We start from the raw sequence: 26,008 nt of genomic DNA, 5'->3' as shown, positions 1-26,008 counted from the left end.
TGGACTTAAATGCGTGTATGATCATCAAACAAGGTATGATAATCAGCAAGGTAAAGCTATGGCCTTAATCTTCGTGTAACTAGTAATTTGGTACTCTCTCAAGTCAGGAATGGACAACTTTTACCACACACGAGTCTCCGAGCAAGAATGGGAAAGGCTCCCTTTGGCAGGACTACACGACAGCTCTGGTACAAGCTATATTTTCTGAGATACTTTGCTTTATGTAGTTTTTGCTGTACAAAGCCTAGGCAAAGTATTAACATCCAACCCTTTGGTCTTTTCAGTTCATACTTAATGACCTCCTGAATTCCTCAGAGATCCAGGTGGTATCCACACACAGACTAAAGCTGCAAAGAGCTCTCCTCTTGCTCTGTTGGCTTTGCTTTCACTTTTGACAACTGAAAATATAATGAGTCGGATAATTGTCAGATGACTACCTTGGAACAGCCATGATGAGGCTGAATCTATGACTCACAAAAAGCTTTCCAGGTCCCCATAAAGCACAGACAAGATAACCCACTTTCATGTTACAGTCAAACCACAAGCTAATCCAATTAAAGAGTGTACATAGGAATGCAGAATACGCCACCTTAGCAAACCACCGGTCCATCAGGGCTAATATCTTGCTTCTTGCAGAGTTTAGTGCTTAACACTTCAGTGGAAAATAAGTATAAGGCAGAAAATCTCTTGCTATTACTGCTGTGCTCTCCGTGACAGAGCAAATAGTCTTGCTGACCCCTGCAGGGAGCAGATAGTGTCCTGAGGCATAAAAGCTGCTCGCCCTTTTCTTCATTTATATAGCAGTGCACTTCATTACCACACAGAGAATAACCAAGCCTTTTTAAAACGCTGTCCTTTGAATTATAGCGATGGTGGCTGCTTGTCTCAGTGAATTCAAAAAGCTCATCACACTCTGGGTGCTTGGCAAATGAGTATTTGTTTAAAGAGATAGGGCAGAAAGAAAAGCAAAGCTCTGAGCACTCCGACACTCGCCAAAGCTGTGACTTGGAGCCACTCTGAGATTTCATGGGTATTTTTTAACCACCTGCAAGACAGTATTTGTAATGTCATGTCGATTTGGATAGCCAGCCCTGGAAAACGAAGATTTCTGTTTTGTTGCAGCGTGCTGAGCACCATTGCAAGCTTCCCATCGTTTACTGCCAGCTATCCACACTCCCTGTGGGACTGGTGGCACCTGCAAGGAGGCCAGCAGGACGGATTTATCTGAACCTAAACCGATGACACCCACTAGCCAGGAAAGATTCCTGCCAGATTGGCATCACAGTAGTGACCTGGAGACACAAAATATGGGTTGCCAAAGTGTTGAGTCCCGGCAGTAGGATCAGTCTTCATATTTCCCCAGTAATTTCTCCAAAGTCGCCACTGTTTAAAAATAAAAGGGGAAATGGATTTTGAACTTACTGAAGGGGTGTGTTGCTGTCTGAAGCAACCAGACAGGAACTGTTCGCCAACCTATTCCTTCTCTTCAGAGATCCTAAATTTCCCTGTGTAAACACCGAGCACTTATACGAAGACTTTCGGCACATTTTACCAGGCAAGTGATGCAGCTACTCTTCATTTTGGGGTAGGGATTCCACCTCACTATACCCACTCGCACAGGGTCTGTGCTGCAGACCTTGGGCACAGTCAGGTCACCACAGGGCTTGGTCCTGATGCAGTTTACAAGCAAATAAAGACAAGAACCGCTAGAGGGAGGCAAAAGACTTGCAGTTCCGCATCTGCTCTAGCCTCCTCTCCTGGGCAAAGTTCCCCGGGGCTTTCCTTGTCACTGGATTCAAATATAAATACGTCAGGGAGTGAAATGACAGTGAGTATTTTCAGCAGCATTTCCAAGAACTCCTTTTACTAAGGAACGAGCATGTTACAGAGGGATGTTGCCCTCCAGGTCTGTAGGAATGAGGAACAGTGTTCTTAGGGGAGAGGAAGAGAGAGGAAGAACAGAGGACATTTGTGTTGGTGCTCTACAGGGATGGCTAAAAAGAAACAAGGTTGTAATGGGAACCAACATGGTTAGCAGATGCACAGAACTTTTGGGATTCATAGGAACGAAGAGCATCTCCTCCAGTTCCAGTCCTTCTTTTTTCATCCAACTTGGGTCTATTGATGACTATTCAGTTATCTACTGAAGGTCGGACGCATCTCAGTTGCTTTAGGGTGGACTGTAGAGGAGGAAGAATTAACAGACCGAATTAATTACTTTCCTGTCTGTTCAAGGTCTCCCAGGAACAGCAAAACTCAAGTGAAAATCAGGTGCTCACGCAGAACAGCATCAGCCTGGCTTATAAATCCCTCCCTACTCTTGCTGCAGAAGTGTTACTGCTTTTGTCTCGGAACACAACTTTAAGGCAACAATCACACCAGTGGGGATGAGGCTACAGAGATGTGAAAGGTTATTGCAAAAAGCAACAGATTGAGCACATCAAAGGGCTGAGTGACAGCCGGCTGCTTTTGATAGCGTCTCCTTCACCATCACGTTTGCTGCGGGTTGGGGCTTCAGAAGGAAATTTTCATGAAACTCTCTGGTGGCTGCACAAAAAGCTGTGACTGCAAAGGGAAGAAGTGATGCCTTCCATGCGAGACCCAAGGGTGTTGCTGAACCACATTCACAAAACACCACGGGTTAGAAATCTCAGCGCTCCCACACCTTCTCTGGAGGCTTCCTAGTTGCAATCCTGCAGAATCGATCACTACTGCACACGTTCCCTTTCGTCGGCCCCAAGCACTTCCACATGTTTTCATGCAGAGCACATCTCATCGATGTGTTTAAGAGTTGACCCCAGCTCCTGCTCATCATGACTCAGTGTTTTCTTTCCTTGTCCGTTTTCTGGTTCTCCTACCTCTTCTTAGCAGCTGCAGTGCCTCTTATTATTATTATTTCATTAAAAAGAGGGATTTTTTCCTGCAACACTTGTCTTCAGAGCAGCTGATGCGCAGAGGGCAACACGTGTTTAGAAACTTGACCTCTAAGGAACAATGGAGATTTTTGCTTAGGAATGCTACTCAGACCATTATCCTACTTCTCTCAGGTCCCCAGTGTTTCTTCTTCCCCTCAGAAATGTGCTCTGTTAATGCCTAGCAAGTCCCTCTCCACTGGTATGGCTCTCCCCAGACTGGGAGGCAGAAAGGAAATGGGGACAATCTGGATTTCATTTCAGACAAGTTGAAGACAATGAAAATATTTAATTTCAGTGGTCTGCAGAGCAGGCCCTGCGGTCGCCAAATGAGCCTTGCCTTGTTCCCAGCTGCTTTCCTGGAAAATCAGCCCCATTGCCTACAGAGAGAGAAACGTAAAAAGATGCCCCAGCAACAAAATACCCAACAGTGCCTGGCCTGGAGCCGGCCAGCAGGGACCCAGTGTCCCAGCAGAAAGGAACAACAGGGCTCTGAGCATTGGTGACACCCAGGAGCAGCCAGGGCTGTGCACTAAGCCCTTACTCTTCACGATAATTGATTAATTGCAGCTGCCTTTTTTGCCTTTTTCTCTGAGAGGATAATTTGAATATTATTTTTTTTTTCTTGTGGCACGGTGCTCTACTTCAACTGTGGTGTTTAAGAAAAAAAAAAAAAAAAAGTAAATTTAAATCTTAGAAAAATGCTGTTGAGTCAGATGTTCCCAGTGGGACTGGCACCAGTTCCAGGATGATCTCACTCTGCCCAAAGTATCTTTTTTTTTTCAGGAGCTCTCACTTGTCTTCCCCTCACAGTCAAGAATCTGACTTACAGGTTATAACCATGAGCACTGAAGTCCCACAACAGTCCCAGGTCATTTGGATGAGACCTGTATTGTACGTGGCTCCCGACTCCACCTGCTCAAGAATTCTTGTCATTCATTCCCAGCACCTGAATAGCCCAAGCAGGAGGAACTATTCCCCATCCTCTTCTCATTGTTTTCAGCTCTCAACCCTTTTAACCTTTTTTTTTTTTTTTTTTTTTTTTTTTAAGGGCTTCTATTTGTGTTTGTTTGTTTGTTTAATTTTTGTTTTGTTCTTTCTCCCCCCAAGTTATCTGAGAAAGCACAAGGAGCCATCGCAGCGTGATTCACCCCAGTGAAGAGATGCTATGAAATGGCGTGAGGCTGGCTGTAGGATGATTCCAGCGAGGTACGAGAGAAGATAATACTTTAACTAGAGCCAATCTGGGCAATGATCTTCATTTGCCACTTTTCAGTTTCACATCCTGCTTTGATCCTGCAGATTCTTGCACCTGCACTGTCCATCCACGCAGCAATACAAGTTGTTTCCACCGGTGTCCCTGGAAGAACTCTGTCACACCAGCTGGGATTGTACTCAGCGGGTGGCAGCCCTCCAAGAACAGAATGCACAGCAGGAACTTCGCAAGGTGTTAGTTCTGCGAGGAGAGGAATTTGGGCTGGGAGAGAACCATAAAACTGTGCCGTTAACTATTCCAGCAGGATATGTTATCTTCCCTTCTGGTCCTGCAGAATTATGTACCATGAGGGAGCTGCCAGCCTTCACCTCCGTGATAAATGGTTTAAGCTCCATTTACAGCCGCAGAAGTCTTCATGATACGCTTTTGGAGAGCTAGAATTTGTCTGTGGGCCCCATGACCACGTCAAATGATGATGTCCCATGTGGAAACCGTACTGAAATCACTGGAATAACTTACTGTATCAGATCTGCACTTTGTCAAACACTAGGATGCTCTGAGATTAAACGTGTTGTTGGGAAGAATTAGCTAATGCTGGTGATAGCTTAGACAGCATCTCAAAAGAGCAAGAAATAAAATCACCCTTAACTTGAAACTCTATTATATTCTCCTTTATTTCTTAAATGTTAGGAGAGTTACACAACAATGATAAATGGCAAAGTTAAGTAACAGAAATAATGGAAATTAATTCTGAGGCAACAAAGAACGAAACAAATTCTGTGGACCAAGTCCTCCTCTCAGCCTTGAGAGGAAGCATTGTGCACACAAAGCAGAAAGGAAGGGGCTGGGCTCTATTTCTGCCCTGCTATGCCAGTGGCCTTCTGTGTCTCTTCTGGCAAGAGTGTGTTATGAACCAGCCTTAAATGCACAAGCTGCATTTATTTCAAAGGAAATTGAACTGAAAAAGCATTCTCCAGCCACAGTATCTCCAGTCCAGAGGATGAGACTGGCTGAAGCCAAAAGCAGCCTTCCCCACCTGAAATACACAGGGTGCAGGTGCCAGGTTCTCAGAACTGCTGCTCTACTCCCAGCCTTTTCCTACAGGGCTGCTTTAATCAGAGCCTCACACCATGACTGGGATCACAGTGGAGGAATCACCACTTGTTTCCCTTGTTAAAGTCACACATGGCAGTGCTGCGGGCACCCTGGGCACTGCACCCACCAGTCCCACCCGCAGGGTATCCCACAGCACTCAGGAGTTTCCCATTTACAAAACCAATCCCCTTTTGCCACCACTTTATATTACTAAGCAGCAGGTGTATAATTCATTTTACACCTTAAAAAAATCATGGTTTACATAATCCCTATTCTTTAAGCATTTGTACAGTGACTGTTGAGCTATACAAATACGTGAGCTTCCATTCCAATTAAACTCCCTAACTCTTCAATTAAAACCTCATCGGCTCATGGAAAGCAATACTTTTCCCCAGACTCTCCAAAATGGGCTCTTCCCCCGTCTGCTCATTTTTCCAAGTCCCTGGTCCCATGCAGGTGCTTTACTCTTTCATCTGTACTCATTTTCCTTCCTCCAGATAAGCATCCCTTCTATTTATGTCCAATTAAGATCATGGCAATGTCATCTTCGCTAAGCTAAGCCTACAATTTGCATACATGAACTCTCTCCTGCAAATTACCATATAATGATAAAAGAGGGAAAGAATATTATTACAGGTTATAGCTTTCTTACAGTGATTAAAAACCGTATTTTGTTGCTTATGAACAAGTTTATAGAAGACAAATTGAGTAGCAAAGCCAAGACAAACATGAACACTGGTGCAAAAAAAGTACCTGCGCTGCAGTTTTCCTAACTAGATAAAGGAAAACATAAGAAAACCATAACAATTTAATTACTTCAAACACAAAAACACAAGGCTCAAAAACTCTCAATTCCCCACACTGAAATAAAACCTAAAATAAAGGACCGTTTTCTTTATGAAGAAAGCTTTTTGAAATTTCTTCCTTCAAAGAACTGAGTCAGTCTGAGCCCAGCTGGCATTTAGCACAACCCCTTCTGGGGTCACTGCTGTACACCCTTGCCTTGTTCCACAACAAGGGCTTACAGTGCCTAAAATTCAAAAACCCTACAAGAGACTTTCGATTCTCTGCCTTCACTGAGCCAGAGAAGTAATTGGTGGTAAAAAATAATAATAATAATAAAATAAAAATTATTAAGGGTTAACAAAGCCTGCCAAGAGCCTGCGAAGTGACAGGGAAAGGTGTTCATCAAGATGCAACGTTCCATGAGTACAGTGGAATACTGCTCTGAATAACTCAGGTAAAAACACCTTTCTCATTCTCAAAGGACTACACAAATATTTAAACGTTGTTTCTCCATGAGAGGCAAGTTAATGTCCCATATTAGAGAGAGAAAGGTTGAGATGAGAGATGGGAGAGAGAAAACCAACCCGTCTAGAATCACGCTGCGTCTCTGGCAGAGTGGGAACAGAAACCAGCCCCGTCCCTAGTCTAGTGGTTAATTGCAAGTCCAGCCTTCTAATTTTCATGTGCAAGATCACACAATGATTTAGGTTGCAGAGCACCTCCAAGATAATCAAGCTCAACCATCAGCCTGACCTGAGTCCCATCACCAAAACGTGTCCCTTAGTGCACGCAGGGCTTCCTTGGACAACAACTGACCCAACTCTGCTGCGCTGCTCCAAGGTAAAAGTCAAATAAAACGCCAAATGCACACTGATGGGGAGGCTTCCTCTACCTTATGGCTCCTCACTTCTAAGGCAGAACCATCCTTTACAGCTGATTTCTTCTCTCAGTGACCTCCCCTGTGTCCAACCTCCTTTACAAGGCAGGTTCTGACACTAGCTCGGCCACACAGACTTCATGGCAGTGCCAGCGACTGGCAGAATACAAAGTGCACGTGTAAAAAAAAAAAACAAAAAACTCTGCAGTTTAGCATTCAGTTTTCTCTTTTTTCTTTTTTTTTCAGCAGTTTGAAAACACACAAGTGGTTATCCAGCAGTCCTGCCTGGATCTCTTTCAGCCGGAATTTTAACTTAGTAAATTACACGCGGGATGTGGCAGGCTGCTTTTGAAAACCACTGTTATGATCCCCAGCCCAGTCACACAACATGTGCCTCTCCTGAAGAGCAAATGGCCGTAATCTCAGCTTGGTCTCCTATTTTGGTCAGTCTAGGATTATCCTGGCACATACGACCATTACCCAAATTCAAGCTTGTGATCAAAGCAAGGATGAACTCATCAAGCCCTTCCTAGTGCTTGTTTCAGAGAACATATTAATTTCTCACCCCTTAAGCTATTTTGCAGCCTAGAAGTCCAATAAAATATTTAAATGCTTCTGGAGTTTATGAGTAACCCCACTTTGAGCCGGTGTCTCCGTGAGCTACGCTAAGCAATTTGAACTGGCAAGTAGAGATCTCCAACCTTTGACTCACAGACATGAAAGGGAGGGAGAAAGACATTCGTGGCAATTACTTGAGACTGTGCCACCCTGATGGAATAACCAGCGCAGCCTTACGCACCTGCAGGAATGCAGCTTGGGTTTCAACCAGGTCCAGCCAAAGGCAACCTCAGAACGGCTGTCTGCTCGGGGGGAAGGGCAGCAAACAGGGACCTGGGCCGACTCCGTGCCCTCCTCGCCACCAGTCGTGGGTCTGCCCACCCCGAGCACTTCCACACAGGTGTGTTCAGTGAAGGGAGAGGCAGAACTCACAGAAATTGTCTAGAGAACAGCAGGAGGGCTGTGCAAGCTGTAGGATGATAAGGAACTGCATAGCTGTAGCACAGGCTCACCTCCACTTGTATTATTTTCCTATTATTAAGATTCAGCAATCTTTGAAGGCATTAAAAATAAGGGTCCCCAATATATTTACCCTTTAAGATAGTCCTCACTAGCAGAGAGAAGTGGGAATATCTGTAAAAATTGACACAGTCCATTTCCCACTCCTGTAAAGTGTGTGCTGCAGTACTCACAGCCCAGCTTCTGAGCACACAACACAGCTCTTCTGCTATGTAGGAAGCAGTGCTAGGGGGCTAAGCTCAGCTCCAGTGTAAGTAGCTGCAACTCAGCATCCACCACGCTCCTCTGCTGGTGATGAAGTAGCTGTGGTCCGAGGAAAGACCTCAGGTTCCCCATCCCCAGGAAGAAATCCCTGCTGGGATACCAGCTGCAAGCAGAGCACTGCTCCAAGTCCACAGCCACACCTCGCCCTCACAGCAGCTCCACACAAGCTCCTCTTCACACTTCCACCACTCGCAACATCCTGGAGACCCTACCCCAGTTCCATTCAGTCACTGAGCCCACACAGTCCCTTCCTCTGCCATTCTCTTCGGACCACCAAAGAGTAGGCTGGCAATCCTTGGCCACCTACACCCTTACAGGAACACAAGCCACTGCCATCATGCCCACACGGGCAGGAAACACCTTCTTTTCATCTGTGCCCTGGTTTGGGAGCGGTGCTGCAGCACGTCCCAAGCAGCCAGAGTAGCTGTGTAGAGTGGTTAATATTTTCTGGTGTTCCCAAGGCTTTACCTTGCTTGGATTTTTAACACTGAATTACTCATTTGCAAATGTTTGGACATCCCACCTGCTCATACGTAGAGCTCCCCTTCAGCCCACAGCCCCTCTGTCTCAGGCATCTGCTCCCCAAAATGATGGCAAAACTCACAAGAATACTCTTATCCCTCCTCAGCTCCCCTTTGGGGACTGTGGACCGTGCCTGATAGTGGAATAGTGTTGATACTCTCATTCTTCGTGATCAGCTCATGGAAAGCTGTTCTTTTTATCGCTCTGTCTACCTGTGCTGCGATCATACCTTCGGTTTGATGTGCACACAAGCTCTGTGTGGGCAGGATCCACCCCAGGACTGCAGGAAAATCACTCTCCAGATTCCACACAGGAGTTTAGCCCTCTCCATATTATTCCTGGATCTGATCTAACTGACACTGGCATTACAGCACTGTAACTCCATCAACTTCAGCTGAAAGTGTCTGCTCGTGCCAAATTTGATTTGGTCTGCACTGAAACAAAAACAAATCAACAAACAAGCTTAGAGTGAGAAATACAAAATGAGGCTTCCAGAGCTCTTCGGAGCTGATCCCAACACTACCTTGGTGGCAAGAAACTAGATCTGTGTGCCTCCCTTTCCCCTATAAAATGAGGATGTTGGCATTTCCCCATTCGTGAAATGAGGTATTTACATTGTTGTTTGTGAAGGGCTGAATTAGTCTCTCTTTATTTCACCTGGAACACATAAAGTGCTAAGTGACAGTATCATTTCTCCTGATTTACACCAGCATACGAGAGATCACAATCAGGCTTTGCTATTCCTTTTCTAACGAACGCACTGCACGGAAAAATGCCTGATATAATGATGGCTCAGGAATAGTGATGCAGGTTGGTTTATTTTAAGCAGTAACGTCAAAGCAAAAGGTTTGCTGATTCAGCTCATAAAAATCATTGATGCATAAAAACAACAATAATGTCAGAAAGAAAAGGGGAAGGGAGGACTGGGAGAACAAAAGAAGAAAAGTAAACCAAAACCCATCATAAGTGCACACAAGACAGATGGTCTAACTCTTTTGGGAAGCATTTGCAAATACCCTTGTGCTTACTGGGGAGAAACTCTACATGAAAAATGTATGGTAACTGGAGGGACATGGTATCAAGAAAAGGCATCTCTTTTCCATTTATCTATCTTTGATTGAAGCTTCTGGTCCAGCCAGCAGCTTGGGAATGTCTTCATTTACAGTATTCCTTCCTGAAATCTGAAAGCAAATTGAAATGGAGGTCAGTACCTTGACGGCAATCTCAAACCACCCAAAGAAACACGCTGTGATAAGAACTTAGCTCTACAGTGACGAGTGACCATTTGCAGTCAGCTACGCTCTCATTATCCTCTTCATAAACCCCACAGTGAGATTTATGGTATATAAATTCTTGCACAGATCATCTCTGAAGAATGTAGGTAAAATATCATGAGAAATGCATCAAGAGCTGCAGGTCTAAGGCAACTCACAGGCTCTCTAGACCTCTTCCTTCTTGCTCTCATTTCAGTCACATGTATTATGTTCTGAATTGATATGGAAGGAGTCACAGAACCTACAGCCTTCTTACAAGCGCTGTTTGTTTTAAGTGCAACCCTGAAAACTGAGGGATAATACACAGAATTAAGCCTGGATAAACAAAATAAGATTCAGCTCCTACAGAGAGAGAGCTGTTTGCTTTTGTTGGATGAAGTAAAAGGCTGCCCATTGCCCATAAACGAATCCAGCTCAGAACACTCCTCTGCACAGTGTTTTCTTCACAAACATAATGCCAGTACTTTTTTGAGATACATCTTTCTCTGAGGCTGTAATAAGAATGTGCTATTCCAACCCTGCAAGGCATTCTTTTTCCAATAAAGAAGAAAATCTATTTGTGCCATGCCAAAAGCTTTTAAAAACCTAATCACTACTTGGATCTTGTGGCTCCATGATGAAAGGATAGGAAGGGAACTGGCTTCTCATTCCTGCTCTCATTTGTCATGATGTTTACCATTCCTCGTTTGACTGTGGCTTGGTCAGCTTACTGCTAGAGTATGTTCCTCCCTCCTCCAACCCATCACAAGGCTCCAACAGCCACCAATTAGGGTGAAGCAGGTCATTATTACCTTTGTCTAAGTCGATGTTCTTTGCTGGGAAGGTTCTGGCTTGCTCAGCCTTCTCCTTCAGGATGTTGTTTTTGTAATCTGTATAAGGGAGGAGTGCAATTCAGACAGCTATCAGGACATTAAAAGAAAAAGTTTTATAGGCAAGGGAGACGGGATCAGCCCTTCCCTGAAGTACTCGACGCATAACATCTCCAGATCTCTAGGAGTAACTCATGGAGTTACTCAGCAGAAGGAAACATACTACACCTTAGTTGTTTTTGTTTTGTTTCGTATTTTCCAGGCACTGATCAGTTACACACACTTCAGTTTCCTGCTCCTCATAGGTACCACTGATTCTTCCTCAATGTAGCAACAAGCTCTGGATTATCTGGTTAAGGTCATGTGAAGGTGACTGATGCAGTTATTTAAAGAATTTGCTTACAGGAAAGCTCCCTTGAGACACACACACACGAGAATGTTATACTTGTGCTGTCCTGATTTGCAGCCCACCACCTGCAATTCCTCTGCTCTTTACTTTAGCTTTTTTACACACATTTACACCTCATTTACACACAGCAGTTTTGTAGTTTGGGACCTGGAGTTTGTCAGCTTGTTGTTCTAAAGGTTGCACCTTTTCTAGGGGTAAGATTCTCATAAATCTGCCCTTTAATATCAGGAGGCTAAGTCGCTATAAAATGGGCACCTAAATACCTTTAGGAAATCCTCAGTTACAAGTTTTGACCTGGTCTAGAGAAGGGCTGCGAGCCGATGCATACCCAGCCTGATGTCTTCACTTCTGTACTGGGTCAGATCTGTTGTGTCGACTGTAAATTCTTTAAGATTTACATCCTTCCTGAAAAAGGAATGAGAGTGAAAAATGGTTATTGCCACATCCTTTAATAACTGTCTCCTTTTACCTTTTTTTTCACAATTGCTTTCTAGTGCTACTTTAAGGAATTTAATCTACATTGTTTATTTGCTATACATCTGGAGAACAGCTGAAAAAAATATAGATTTCAGTTTTATTAAGTACAGGTGATTTTCCCAGTAATCTCTGGAGAACCATTTTCAGCTTCTGCAAGGTTCCCTTGACGAATACATGACAAACAGCTTTCAGCAGATCATCCTGCTCACTCGTGAATCTGATTCTCCTCTCTTTTGCTTATACTGTCTTGTCTACTAACACCAACAGATCTCTGCCTAGTTGGTTGCTTTTTTCCCCAGGAGTTTGTCTGGAGCCTAGAATGATGGTGAGCCAATCTGAACTGGAACTTTCCCATTTGTTCCATGTTAGGATATGTAATAAAACATAAAAGGACCCAGATACATTATTTTGGCCCATGTCCAACTACTAAACCATATCAAACAGTCTCTGCTTTACACGGCTGCGTTCCTACTAACCAGATCCTCAGCTCCTTTAGGATCTTCATGACAGCAGAGGCTTGGGACCACTAAGGTCATTATTATGCATTCTAGCCAGAGATAGTAGATCCTGTAATTATACTTACTCTCCGTATTTCTTCACGTTGTATTCGTAGCCTAAACAGGAAGAAGAAATAAAATGAACAGTTGCATCCAGCCCAACCACCTCCCAGATACCACTGATAACAATAACACACAGCAGTTATTCACAGTGCTCTTTGTTGTGATGCTTACAACAAGCATTTTCAAAACCCCTCTAACACACAAGAATTCATGCACATCCCCCTGCCACAGGGAGCTCCCCCTTCCTTCACTCACCAGCTTTCTGATGGTTTTCCCAAATCTAAGGATGACCAGCCACGAGAAACTACAGCCAGCCCCATATTTCATTTTTTACCACCCATTTATTACACAAATATTTAGCCCATCTGTCTTCTCCTGCGTGCTGGTGCTGCATCTGTCCAGCCCCAGCCCATTGCATCCATCACATGCTGCAGACACCGGTTTCCATCTGCCTTCCACTTGCCAGGTATCTAAACAGACTCCTGCCTCGCTCCAACCAGCAAGGAATAACTTTGGGCTCCTCTTTTTTTACTGAAAAAACAGGGCTGGGAGTCTGTCCCCTCTGTGACTGCAAAGCAACTCCACTCTAGGCAGCAGGGACAGCCCGCTGTGTGTTGGTGCTACCCCCTGATGTGGAAATAAGGACAGGTGTGGTACTGCAAAAGAAGACAAACATTCCCTGGTATTTGCTTGTTGTATGGCATCCAAAACTATTTTTGTGAACTGAAAGATCTCCGAGTACATTTATCTAATCACACACAGTCACCCAGTACAGGGGGTTCAGCAAGGACTTCAAAAATCTCAGTCCCCACGTAAGTTTTCTGCTCTAAATAAATCCCACCTGTACAGAAAACTCAGCAAATCAAGGCCTGGACATTTTTACCCCACTATAATGAATCTCTCTCAGCACCAGCACCTGCAGAGACTCTCTGGATTTCCAGAAGAGGATCGCTGCCTTTGGTGTTGTGCTGCACAGTAATTATTTGCAGAATCAGCTCCCCTGCCACAGGACAGTCCTGTAAACACTGCAGGGACTTCTCCAGCACCTACCTCTCTGCCGGCGCTTGCGGGTGATGAGGACAACGATGATGAGGAGGACGATGAAGAGCAGCAGCGTCGCCAGGACGTAGCCCAGCTGCTGGAAGAAGTGGATGCGGCCCTCGGGGATGATGACGTTTATCACGTTGTGGCCCCTGACAACGTTGGGATCTGGGGGCAGAGGGAAAGGAGAACAGGATGAGAATCGCACTCGGCATTCACAGCACAGCACGACTGCAGGTGGACACAAACGTGGGACCGAAAAGGATGTGCAGTGAGAAGCTTCTGAACTTAATGAACTCCCGTGCTGCTGCCTGGCTCTCAGCACGCTGCTCTGCTTCAGTGCAGAGGAGAAATCAGAAAGGAGCCCCAGGACACAGCCCGGAGCCTCCCGCGGGGTAACGCAGCCCCGCGCTGGGTCCCCTGCAACACGCGCACGGCGCTGCCTCGGCTCCAGACAGCTCAAGTATGAAGCAGCCACTCCCTGCCAAGGGTTATAATTTACAGAGTGGGAGGAATTTTCAATGCCAAAGAATGAGTTTCCTTTTCAAATAAAAGAAAAAAAATCAATAAAATAAATAAAATCAAAACCCGCAAAGAAAAGCCAAGATTCCATTCCAGCGGTGGGTGCAGCAGTGCTTCAGTTCCTCGGCGCAGGGAAGGGTAACTCAAAACTTTTACGTGGAACATTTTTGTAGATCTCGAATAAATAGGTCAAGGCTTTGCACACAGAAAGGGAAAGCGACTTCTCTGCTTGCAAGAAGCCCAGACCCAGGCCTCCAAATCACCCCGCGTCAACGCAGGCAGCCCAGGCTCTGTCTCCTCCTTCCTACCAAAAGTGTTTAATTACGAACACTGGTTGGATGCTGCTCACTGTTACTCCACGATAACTTGGGGCCAGTCCTGGGGCTAAACACGGCCCGACACCAGCAGGCTGAGAGCAGATTCCTTTCCCTGCTTGCTTTGCTAAGGAGGTTTGATGCTTGCGACAGCAGCAGGGCCAAAAGCAGGAGGGCCAGAGCTCTGGTGGCACCTTTCCCTGCCCGCTCTGCACCTCCAGGACGCTGTCAGAGCAGAGCTCCTGCTTCCTTCAACCCATTGCTTCCTCTTAAGCCTGTCTCATGCAGAGACTGGGACACCGCTGGCACCGAGTAGTGACAGGGATGAGAGGCAGACGGGCAGTCTGGTCCCTTATCAAACACGGGGCGGTGTCCAGCTCATTCTCTGTATTCCGCCAGGGCCAGATTTCCCCCGGCAGCCTTTTGGTATTCCTCCTTAAGCTCAGCGACATCTCCAGCACCAGTTAAGGTCAGAGCTGATCGGCAGGAACAGGAATGTCGCAGCTGAGCTAAGCCAGCGAGCTCATCATTATTTCAACAGCTGGTTTTCCTTTTGAGGCCGTTTGGGAATGTTAGAGACTGCTCATTTCCATCGGCACAGCGCTGTAAATAGGCTGAGCCCAGAAATTCAATATTCCCCACAAAAAACTCAGCACCAAGAGCGCTGGTTTTGTCCAACCTCACCCTCCATGACAGCAGGGAGGCAAACAGCTTATTAAGCTCACCAGCAAACCTCTTCATCAAACGCTTGAGCAACCCAAGGCCACGGGGCACCAGAAAATGCCTAAATATAAATTAAGATTCAGATAATAGGGCCAGAGCAGTTAAGAGTTAGGAAGCTCATCACGGTGTCTGGGTCAGCTCTGGCTTTAGGAAAAGCAGGCAGCAGGTAAATGAGCGCTTGCTCCCCAGACACCCCAGGTAGGTCAATTAAAAGTAACCCTGGATGAAATTTTGGGAGCTGCTGGCGCAGCGAAAGGTTCCAGCTGGTCGAGTGGCTTGTTTGCAGCATTTAAAAACAACCCAACCCCTGGGAAATCCAATAAAATGATCGTGGATGGAATGGATGGAAGCACGGCCTGGTGGCAGCGCTGGTTGTTTGCTCATACTCACAGCACTCCTGGAAAATGGGGAGGTTTTAGCAGCTGCCCCGTGCTGGTTGTGCAGCCCTCCGCTGCAGTTGTTGCTGGCACTGCTGGAGGTTTTGTATTTCCTGACTCTACTGCTGAAGACGAGCGTGTGTTTTTCACCACAGCTCCGAAATTCCATACCAAAAAGAACCGCAAAGCTGCAATCAGCACAGGGATGGTTCTGCTGTAACAAACCCCTGCACCACTCCCTAAGGAGAGGGCAGCCTGGCGCAGCCACCGAGCCCCCAGGCTTTTTCCTGGCTTTTTGCTTTCCCCCAGTACTGCAGGGCAGGAGCTGATCTGAAACTTCAGCCAACATCAGAGATGTGGCCACAACGGGAAGCTGTGGAAAGAGGTTCAGAAACTTTGGGCCTCCTTAGCCCCAAAAAAGTTGGAACGGAGGTGCCTTTATGTTACTTTACCCAAATGTCGAGGGGCAGATCCTTCTGTTGGGGAAAAACAAACGGAGAGAGCTCCACCAAGAGCTCAAAGCTGCTGGGTATGTGGCCCATTTTCTTTTCAAGACTGGGAATAGGCCAGCAATAAGCAAGAGATGCCGTTCTTCAATCACTTGTTCCAAAGCAAACGCGGAGTAAAAAATGCACTAAATTAGTACACACACAACACATTTGTTCTGCTGGGACTGAGAACAGGATTGAACTCATGTTTATAGTTCAAAACAGGATGAAATTTCCTGTCTGGAAATGGCTCTGAGCCTTGGAGCTACGCCAGAAGCTATAGCTGCTTGCTGGAGAAAAAAAAAGAAAGAAAGAAAAAAAACCTCCCTGCTTTGCTTTTGTTATCTCCTGGTGTTTCAGTTTGGCTTTAAGTCACAGCCCAGAGAAGTCCTGCATGGATTTTTGTGGAGAAGGGCAACAGCTCGGCCTTTCCTGCTGCTCACAGACAGGGCATGTACCAGCAGGCTGCTGAGCAGCACTGGGGCTGAGCACGGCTCCCTGAACGTCTGGGCTCTTCCCTGTTCCCACCGACTCAGCACATTCTTGTGTGTGGTGCTCTCCGAGCAGCTGAGCATTCGCTGCCCCAAGGGGACAAAGCTCTTCCAAGGCCGCTCTTCCTGGGGCTGGAAATGGCTTTTCTCAGGGAGGCAAGCTCCTTCAGCACGGGGCATTACTGCCAAACTAAGACAGCCCCAGCAGGCTGGATTACTTGCAGCTTCTGCCTAAGGTCTGAGCAAGAAGGCAAATAAATACCCAGCAACAACAAGGACAGCATCTAGGGGAGAGGGGAACAGATTCCTGAGTGGACAGCTCTGGAAACAAGATGTAGTTTCCATCTGCACAATGTGATTTAAATAGGACTCGAGGGCAGCAAAAGAGCCCCAAGCAGGGAGGCTGATATTTGTGTGTCCTGACCTCTGCGCCAGCTCAGCCCCCACGGCCACCTCTCTTCGGTACCGCCTGGTTTTCTGGCCACCAGCCTCGGTCCCAGCGGGAAGGTTTAGGTTTCTGTGACATGAAAAAACCTAATTGCTGGAGAAGAACAGAGCTATTGAAAAATGGATGAAGCACGTCAAAATTTTGTATCGAGCAGCCAATAAATATTAAACCACAATGAGGACGTTAAAATGTTAATAAGGAACTATACCCAAAAGATTAAGAAAATTATCAAACTTGGGATTTTACTCTTCTGCCTAAACGAAGCGTGACAGCTGGGGGGTCGGACGGGCTGTCAGATGATAACTCAGTGCAGTGGAAAATGTGAAAATTGAGTTAAGAAAAAAAAAAATTAAAAAAGCTGAAGGGTGGAGGAAAATTCCTGGTGGTTGATTCCGTGCAGCCTGGCACCTGGCGCAGCCTAAACCCCTGTGTGATGGGGAGAGAAGCACGAACAGGGGCACGTTGTCACAGCAAAGGCAGTGCAGAACTGACCCCTAACTCCACAGCCTCTCCTGCTTCAGAAAAGCAATCAGAAAAGGGAGCCTGCTAGAAAAAGAGCCCGCTTGCCTCACGGCACGCGAGCCTCGCAGAGCAGCAGGCTGCCTGGGAGCAGAGCAAGCAGCAGGACAGCAGGACGTGTCGTCAGCCAGCTCTGCAGGCAGGGTGATGAGCCCTGATGGGTGGGATCCTCCTGGTTGGGTGGGACCCTCCTGGTTGGATGCAGCTCAGTGTTAAGCAGCTCCAGAGATCCTCACGTCTCTCTCAGCGTGTGGAAACAGCTCGGGAACACCCCAGCACTGTACCCTAGCAGTGAGGGAGGCAAGAGCTCATCTCCTCCTCCAACCTTAGGGGCAGGAACACGAGAAAGCTTCACGCAGGAAACCTCGGGGTTGCTCTGAGCTGCACCTTCACTGCCGTGCTGTCTGCGGTACCCCTGCAGGGCACAGTTTGCCCCGACCATGCTCCCTCCCTCCCTCCTGCAGCCGAGGAAGCTGCCAGCAGGCACCTACCGACGGCTGGGGCGGTGTTGTGGGTTGTGAGGTTCACCACCTTCTTCTCCCTCACGGGCTCTGTCACGAAGACTTGGTAGATCCTCCTCTCGTGCAGGCCGCAGTAGTGGTGGTGCAGGTGGCAGGAGTAGGTGCCTTCGTCGGCGCTTTCCAGCTCCGAAATGCGGAGGGAGAAGTCCCCCAGGGCGAAGGCCGTGTCGGTGATGTTCATCTTCTGGCGGATGAAGAGCGGGCCGTAGGAGCGGCGCTCTCCGGAGGCGTACAGATCGATCAGGCGGTCGGCGCGGTCGTGGGGGACCCCCGGGGGCTGCCTGTCCCAGTGGACCACCTGCTGCTCCTCTTCGCTGTGCCGCTCCGTCCAGATCTGGTTCCTGTTCACGCAGGGAAGCGTCACCGTGCTGCCTTCCAGGGCGACGATCACGGCCTTCTCCCCGTCCCAGTACTCCTTCGCTGCTTTGGCTGTGGAGATGACAAGTTGTAGGGCCTCGGGACGTGCCCCTTTACACGCTCACCCCGTGCCTAAGGACACCCAGACGTGCCTGAGGTCACTCCCAGACCCTGCAGCCCCATAAAACATCCCCTACCAAGACCCCAAAGTGCCACTGAGGTGCCGTGCCTTGTTCACGCTCCCTCCAGCGGTCAATAAACAAATCTACCTGCACCTTCCACACCCTAGCTCAGTGCAGGAGCACCTTCCCTTCCTCCTAACAGGGCTCACCTCCTGCTTCACCCGGCAGGAAGCACGTTGTTCCCCCAGCAGGCTTCACCTTCCACATGCCGTGCCTTGCTCCTCCAAGCAGGAAATGCTTTCCTACCCACAAGTGCCCCAATTACTGGGGAAGTTCAAGGAGCGCTGTTTTGCACTCGATTCTTTTGTTATTCCTTCTTGAGGACAAAAGCACGGATGAGCAGATTGGGGCTCGCAGGCCAGGCTGGGTGTTCTCACTGCATGGAAACCGTGAGAACAGCAGAAGAGAGACATTTCTGTCCCATCCCCTCAGCCTCTTGGAAAACTCAGCCCTCCGACAGCCTCCCAGCAGCTTCACTTGTGCATGACATAAAGGTGGACTTAAAGGACACGGTAGTGATGCTTCTGCAGCGTGGGTGGCACAGACTGCAGTTGCCAACAGCCCTGAGAAGCTTGCTTTTAGAGCTGGAGTCACGGCACGCTGCACGAGGAGGTTTTCTAACTCCAGGCTTCTCAGGACTAAGCTCCCCAGACCCGTGTGACAAGGCAGATGGTTGTGGCTAACCTGAGTAATAACAATCCCTCTGTCATTGAGGATGTTTTACTGGCGGAGCATTAAGAGGACAGTTAGCTAGCTGGGTTGCCTGATGCAAACAGTTAACAGCCTCTCTGCAGGGTTTGGGAGAGGCCAAGAAAGAAGGGAGGTTCACAAAAACACACACGTTGGCTAAAATACCGAAACTTGAGGAGTCAGAAAACAGAAAACAGCCCAGCGAGCACCGCAGGACTCTCGTGGCACCTGCACCCTGAATCTGCACTGAGAAGCCAGCACAAAACCCTTCACCCACGCTGCTCCTCTCTGACACGAGCAGCACAGCACGCAATACCTTCTGTGGCTCAGCACGCAAATCCCACTGGGAATTCAGCACCGTACTGGGAGCAACCGGACTCCAGCTGCCAGACCCTGCCCCTTGCCGAGAGGGGCCCCAAGCTGTCTCACACCCACCTTTCTTGGTGACATCCAGTTGGATTTTCACAGTTTCGTACAAGTGGCAGTAGTGGTGGTGAAGATTGCACGAGTAAATGCCTCCGTCACTCTCTGCAACATCTAGGGCAACGGAGGAGAGAGAGGAAGATGAATGGCTCATGCTAAGATAACACTTTTGTCATTTATGCCATTTCCCAAATGCTTGTCTGGATGCACACAGGGGCCTCTGCATAGCTTAGAACAAAATCTGATCACCAGGGAGGGTTAAACAGAGGACCCACCTCACCTAACACAATCATTTGCTCTGTTTCTTTGCTCTTGCGTGGAGATTTGTATTACCAGATGGAAAGAGGAAGCCAATTTCAGTTTAGCTAAGAGCAGGCATAGGAAGAATGACAACTTTGGGTTTATGGCTCAGGAGCTGAAATAGCCAAAAGGTCCACAAGAAACCCAAAGGACTTTTAGACAGCAAGTTATCGATCCCCTTTTAAAACGGGATTGGTTCAAAGGGGAATAAAACTGTATCGCCAGTGATTCACACGACCTCCTTAGGCTCATTTTTACTTTCAGAAAAATGACTCTGTAGAACAGCCATTTTCCCTGGAAAGCACGAAGCCAGTTTAGATGCATCCTCCACTGCGCTGGGAAGCACGGGGAGGAAAGATGCTGCCGAGTACCTTTGATCACCAGAGAGAAGTTGCCGTCCGTAAAAGCGTTCTGCGGCATGAAGATCCTCCCTTGGTTGTAGGAGCTGTAGACACGCTGATCCCCCGCCGAGTACATGTCGCAGAGCCTCTCCATCTTGTTGTCCCCGTAGTAGGTGCTGTAGACGTCCCAGTGCACCACGCGCTGCCGGTCGTTGAGGCGATCCTGGGTCCACACCATGCGGTAGCTCTTGCAGGGCAGGACAGCCTGCGAACCCAGCGTGGCGCTGATGTTCAGCACGGACACTACCACGCTGTTGGGGTTGGAGGCATCGGCTGGGACTGAGAGCCAGGAGCAAAGAAAGGAAAAGAGTTTCCGGGTTAATAGCATGCGAAGAAGGGGCTGGAGTAAGATTCAGCCCTGCCCTAGAATCGCTGCTCACCTCCCAGCCAAAATAACGTGATTTTCAAGACAACGCAGAGCTCTCTCATGAAGAAATGCAAAAGAAATACACTTAAAACTGATGGTTGCATTCAGCAAAAACAATGTCTGTCATCAGGATCCTAAATTCAACGTGTCCTACCTGCCTTTCAGCCTTAACCCACACTTATATCCATGTTTAGAGACACTTGTTCATGGTTGCTGCCTATGGAAGTTAGCCATGAAATGCCCATCCTGGGGGGCCTGGTTCCACGACACCCAATTTCTTCTCACAGTGACAAAAAGAACAGGCAGATTACAGAGATGTCACTCACCTGAATATAAATCAACAGAACCTGTCAAAGCAGAAAAAAAAGAAAGTTACTGACAATGAAAGACACAAACGCAGCTGTCTCCCCTGCTGTTATCCCACCCATCCCTCCCTCCTCTCTTAATGCTCATTTAAGGTGAGCGTTGTGGTTAAGCCCAGAGCTGAGCCCTTGCTTGGCCCATGCAGCAAACGCAGCAACTGCCTGATCCAACAAACTCACTCTTAAGAGCAACAAGGGGAATGCTCAGCCTGCAACTGAATTTCGGACAGTCCCTGTCTTTATTTCACACCGTCTATAGCTACAGGTTTTTTCGCCCTGCTATTCAAACCCTACACCAAAGGTATGTCAGAGCATCACCCACTGAAACTGCCCGAAAGGCATCTTCTGCTACTTAACACGCTCTGTGTAGGACAAAAAATAAGAACCCAAGGAGGCAGGACTGGGCAGGGGGCTGGGAGGCACCGACACCATAGGATCTGCTACTGCTCCTGCATGGGAACCAGCAGAAACAGCAGGACAAGAAGAGTTTCGCTTGCAGGCTGCATTCCTGAGCTGCCCGTTCCCACAGGCTGTCTACGCCTTCTCGGTCGTTTCACTTACCCTGGACTGGACATTTATTTTAGGCTAAGCAAGAAAATAAAACATCCACTAGCTTTGGTGAAGCATTTCCTGCATGAAGGCAGTCCCAGCAGTGTTTTGCACCCTGTCCCACTCACAGACCCCTGCCAGCAGGTACAGTGGGTACACGCTTGCCTGGGAGCAGGAGATCCCTAAGAGGAGAAGCATCCTGTCCTTCCCCAAAGGCAGAGGGCATTGCAGGGTGCTGAGACCACCTGTCCTCTGCTGGGCAGACCTCGTGCTGGCTCCCCAGAGCCTCTCCTGCTCCCATTCCTGCTCTGCACAGCCGGCCACGTAATGCCCTGGAAGCAGCCACGATTCTCTCCAACGCACGCGACGCAGATCTGTGCAGGAAGAGCTTTGCAAGACATCAACTGACGGCTTTGTTTCCGCACTGCTCCGGCTCAGTCCCTCCTGCTTGGTGTGTAGGAGGGGTCGGGAGGGCTCCCGGCATCAGGCTTTGGGAGCACGCAGCAGGCTCTCAGCACAACGATGGCATTCTCTCTCCAACCAGCGAAGCCCAAGTGGGCTCCAGCAGGACAACTGGATGTTTTGTGCTGCTAATGTCACAGGCACAATGCCCGCCTGACAAAGGCTGGAGGTTTTGTTTTTTTTTTTTTTACAGCCCTGGAATTTATTCATTTGAAAAGAGAAAAAAATTAACTCCAGGCTGGGGCTACTTTAACCACACCCTCAACGTGCAAGCTGGGAATAAACTCCGCTTCTTTCCCTTCTCCTATCAGAAAACACCAGGCAGTGACACCAGAGAATAAAAACGAGCAGCACTGCCCGTTCAGAGACACCTCCTGCACTTATGAGCTCAGCATCACAAAGAAAAAAGATCCAGCTTTCTCCCAGAGCCAGTCAGTTGGTTTTATAAGGAACAAAATCGCTCTCAGGAGGCTCGGGAGCAGCACAACAGCATCCACCTGGGGTGATGAGACCCGGCAGTGCTTACCTACCCGAGCTGGTGGCAGAAATTCTGTGATTCTGTGATCTGTGGTGTGACCAGGTGCCACAAGGTGACCTGTGTGGGAGGAAATGTGGCTGGGAGCTGGCTGCCTGCACTGCCTGCGCTTCCAGGGTCTCGCTTCAGTGCTCGTTCACTTGATTCGGTGCGGCAGAAGCAGGCTCCTCTGGCTGAGCAGCAGGAATGCGTTCGCTTTGCTCCCTTCCTCTCGCAAGCTAATGGGAAAAACACGGAGCCCAAACGCCGCGCTGTAAATCTCACATCCGACAGGGACATCCACCGAAGCCTTCCAGCGGGCCCTGCTCGGCAGCCAGGCCCAGCCCCAGGCCAAGGCCAGCGCTGAGCACGGGTTTGTGCCTTGGTGGTGCCCCTCCAGCCCCTCTCCAGGAACTCCAGGGTCCCTCCAGGTCTGCCCTGAGGTGATCAGGGGCATTGCTTCCTTTTAGGAAAACGGAAAAGCATCCGCTGAAGCCCTGCCAGGTTATTTGGCTTGCTGGGTGACACAAAGAGGGCCCAGGGTTACCGTCTCGTCGTGCACTAGAACCAAACACCTGAACAGACGGCAAGGCAGGGCTCGCCGTGGCTTTCATTTTAACATATTTCAAATTCCACCTGGAGGATGATCACCCGGCCCTCTCTCCGAGGGATAAACCCACCTGAGAAGAACAAACTCGTCCCCTGCCATGTTCTGTGCGGACTCAGCACGCCTCTCGGCAGGATCCCAGAGGTGTTCTGCTGCTCCCACGATATAGGAAGAGGAAAGCAGCCTGCAGGTTTCTAATCCCTTGTAAAAGGCAGGGCCAGCTCTTACTTCTTGAATCCCAGCCATCTCTCCAGCACAGAATTAGGCTGCAGAAGGTGCAGGCGAGCTGGAAGTAGAGGCCTCAGGCTCTGAGAGACGCGCTGCATGGCAGAGCTCTCCAGGCACTGCCCTTGGAGCAGCTCAAAGAGAAAAAGAAGAGCAGAACCCCTGCTCTTCTGCTCCCAGAGGCTGCTGGCAGAGGTGGAAGCACGTGCTAAGGAAACCACCGCATTCCTGGCCCGTGCTGGAGAACACCAGAACAGAAACTTTGCAAACCCAGAGCGGCAGCCCGAGTGCCAGGTGGCACAAAGACCCCACAGGGCACGAGAACAGGCAGGGCCTCTGCTGGGCACAGGGAGAGCTGGGTCCTCACAGCCAGCAGAGCCAGGATAAGCTGCCTGGGTCAGTGTCTTACAGGACAATAAACGTCCCTGAAGTCCAGATTGTGGTGGTGGGCAGGAAAGAAAACAACCTAAAAATTCCCTGGAGGAATGAAAGCCACATCCCACCAGGAATGGGGGTTGAAGCAACAGTCTCCAAGGCTGATGCTCGGCTTGCCTAAGCTCAGCTCATGACCTCTTTGCATGCCTTCCTACCATGTCCTGGTCTCAATTTCTTTCTTCTTTTCAATAAAGGGAATTCTGCACCAAGGCTGCTTTCACATGAGGGGCGCAGAGCGCTGCTCTAGGCCTAGACAAAGGAGATGTTCTGTGGGAAATCTGTGTGGCAGACTCCTTTTTCCCACAAATCCCATTGCTTACGCAGAGGATTTAAAGGTCTCTGTAGAGCTGTTTCACAATTACCCCAAAAACAGAAGCTTGTGCTACCAAGCCATTTCCAAACACCTCTGGAGAATGGCAGTGGCTCCGTCCTGCCCCTGCGGGGAGCTGACCCGGTGTCTGCAAGGCCCTGACAGCTCACAGCACAGCAACCCCACGGTGCCAGCAACACACACGAGCCCAGCACTACTCCAGTAGCCAATATTTTAACCCAGTAGCCCACAGCTGGGTGCATCCCAAATGAGTAGAGGAGGGAGATGGTGAGCAGCACGGTCCCATACCTCGATGCAGGACCAAGCTTCTCACTTAAGGCCTCCCCTACAAAGCCAACCGATGGCCATCGGATTTTGGGCTTTTACCTAAGTCTCTGGGCTTGTTTAGTTTTAAAGGCTCGCTGGGACAGCTTTCTCAAGGGGAGAGGACAGTGCTTGCAAAAAGGACGTTGGGGCTGGAGAGCTGTTAGCTGCCCCCCAGCCCCAACGAGTCCAACACTGCAGGCAGGAACACGCCGTGGGCTGGCACAAAGCAAGAATGTGGAAGGGAAAAGCCTCCTGCCCGTACAAGAAACCGATGGCATCCTGGCCCAATTTGCCCAAAGTTCCTCGCGGAGGGCTCAGATGTTAGCTCAGCCCTGGGAGCCCTTTGCTGCTTTGTGTACTTCACGCTGGCTGCGGGCCCACGGAGCAGCTCGCAGAGCCATTGCAAACACGGGGCTGCTCCTCCCTGCAAGACGTTAACGCTTGAGGGTGTGGTTCTTCTCCGAGAGGGAGCATCTCAGCAAAAAAAAAAAAAAAAAGGCACAGATTTCTTCCTTTCTCCCCTCCCCGTCTTCTCCCGGCACGCTGAGCCGAGCTGGGTGGGTACAGCAGTTCTCAGCACGCTGGCTGCCTGGCGTGCGGACAGCTCTCTCTCCAAAATACACCCAAAAAAAAACGTCGGTGTGAGATCACACCATCCTTCGGGGGGATACTGCCTCCTTCCCGCAGCTCTCCAGCGCTGTGCAGCAGCCCAGCCTGCTCTTCCTGCCCCAGGCACTCCCAAAAACTCTGCCAAACCACTCCGGGGAGCAGCTGGGCTGGTTGGTGCTTCTGAAATGCAACCTGTGGCCTCCCTCCTTCCCCAGCCCTACCCCAGCACCCCACTGGTTTTCTGTGACACGTTCACCCTTCTTTCCCTATGACTGACCCCATGCGATGCCCGTTCCTTGCCTTTAGGCACTGCAAAGCCAGAGAGGATTTGGCGATGCGGGAGCCAGATTAATTAGGGACCGAAGTGAGAACTCCTCATCTTCCTCCCTCTCCTCTGAGCGAGGCCTTCCCGTGCCCTTCCTGGAGCTGCAGCTGGTCCTGGCTCACAGACAGGTGCCTCCCTTAGGGCCCAGCATGCTGCAAGGGTGGATTTGCTGGGCTGGTACAGTTAAGGACACTGGGTCCTCTTGCAGCCTTTCCAGCACATTGTAGAAGAGGAAAAGGCACAAGCAATTCTGTTACTCTAAGCTCATCACACTTGTCCTCATCTCTTCCCTGCACCTTAAAGTGAATTCTTACCTGTCTTTATGCTGACAGGGCAAAAAAAAGCTTCATTTTGTCTTCCATCCTAAACACACACACATGTATCAGCTGTTTCTGCCCCTTCAGAGGTTTAAAACAACCTGTAGCTAGCCAAGCTTGATGGCATTCTTATTTCAGCTTACTGCCTTTGAGGCTGCCGATGAAGGGAACTGACATGAAAAAGTAAATTGCACAAACATGCTGGGTGAAGTAGCACTGAAACAACCTCAAGCATTTCTCCAGTCTCTCTCCTTTCCTCTCGAAAAGGAAAAAAGTAGGAGAAATCCATAACTCCCTCCCCTCGCAGAGCAGAACCCAGCGAACTCAGGAATCTGAACAAAATCTCCCAAAGATAACAGCCCAAAACCTCCAGCCCCGTCCTCTGCAGCTGAAATCAACCCAAGCGACGCCGTGTTGTCAGCGAGGAGCTTACTTTGCTGAAGCACAAGCTGCCACAGGAGGAGTTTTGCTAGTTGCTCCATTTCTTCAGCTTCTCCGTGTTTCCGTCTCTCTTGAAAAACAAG

General features: G+C 48.7%; 1 protein-coding gene across 1 annotated transcript; it reads right to left on the bottom strand.

The window, feature by feature from the left end:
• Positions 1 to 9,548: 9,548 nt before the first annotated feature.
• MXRA8 (matrix remodeling associated 8) lies at positions 9,549 to 26,008 on the bottom strand. The gene is made up of 10 exons (XM_084300368.1): positions 25,918 to 26,008; positions 20,769 to 20,789; positions 20,046 to 20,354; positions 19,387 to 19,488; positions 17,693 to 18,151; positions 13,329 to 13,487; positions 12,302 to 12,332; positions 11,570 to 11,646; positions 10,815 to 10,892; positions 9,549 to 9,930 (listed from the first exon to the last, which is right to left on the bottom strand). The coding sequence occupies exons 1-10, from the start codon at positions 25,964 to 25,966 to the stop codon at positions 9,905 to 9,907; spliced, it is 1,311 nt and encodes a 436-aa protein (XP_084156494.1). The 5' UTR covers positions 25,967 to 26,008; the 3' UTR covers positions 9,549 to 9,904.

Source organism: Netta rufina (genome assembly GCF_964035555.1).
Source record: "Netta rufina genome assembly, chromosome: 22".
Taxonomy (NCBI): Eukaryota; Metazoa; Chordata; class Aves; order Anseriformes; family Anatidae; genus Netta; species Netta rufina.
The sequence above is the reverse complement of the archived record's forward strand: the minus strand, read 5'-3'. Positions and strand labels throughout refer to the sequence as shown.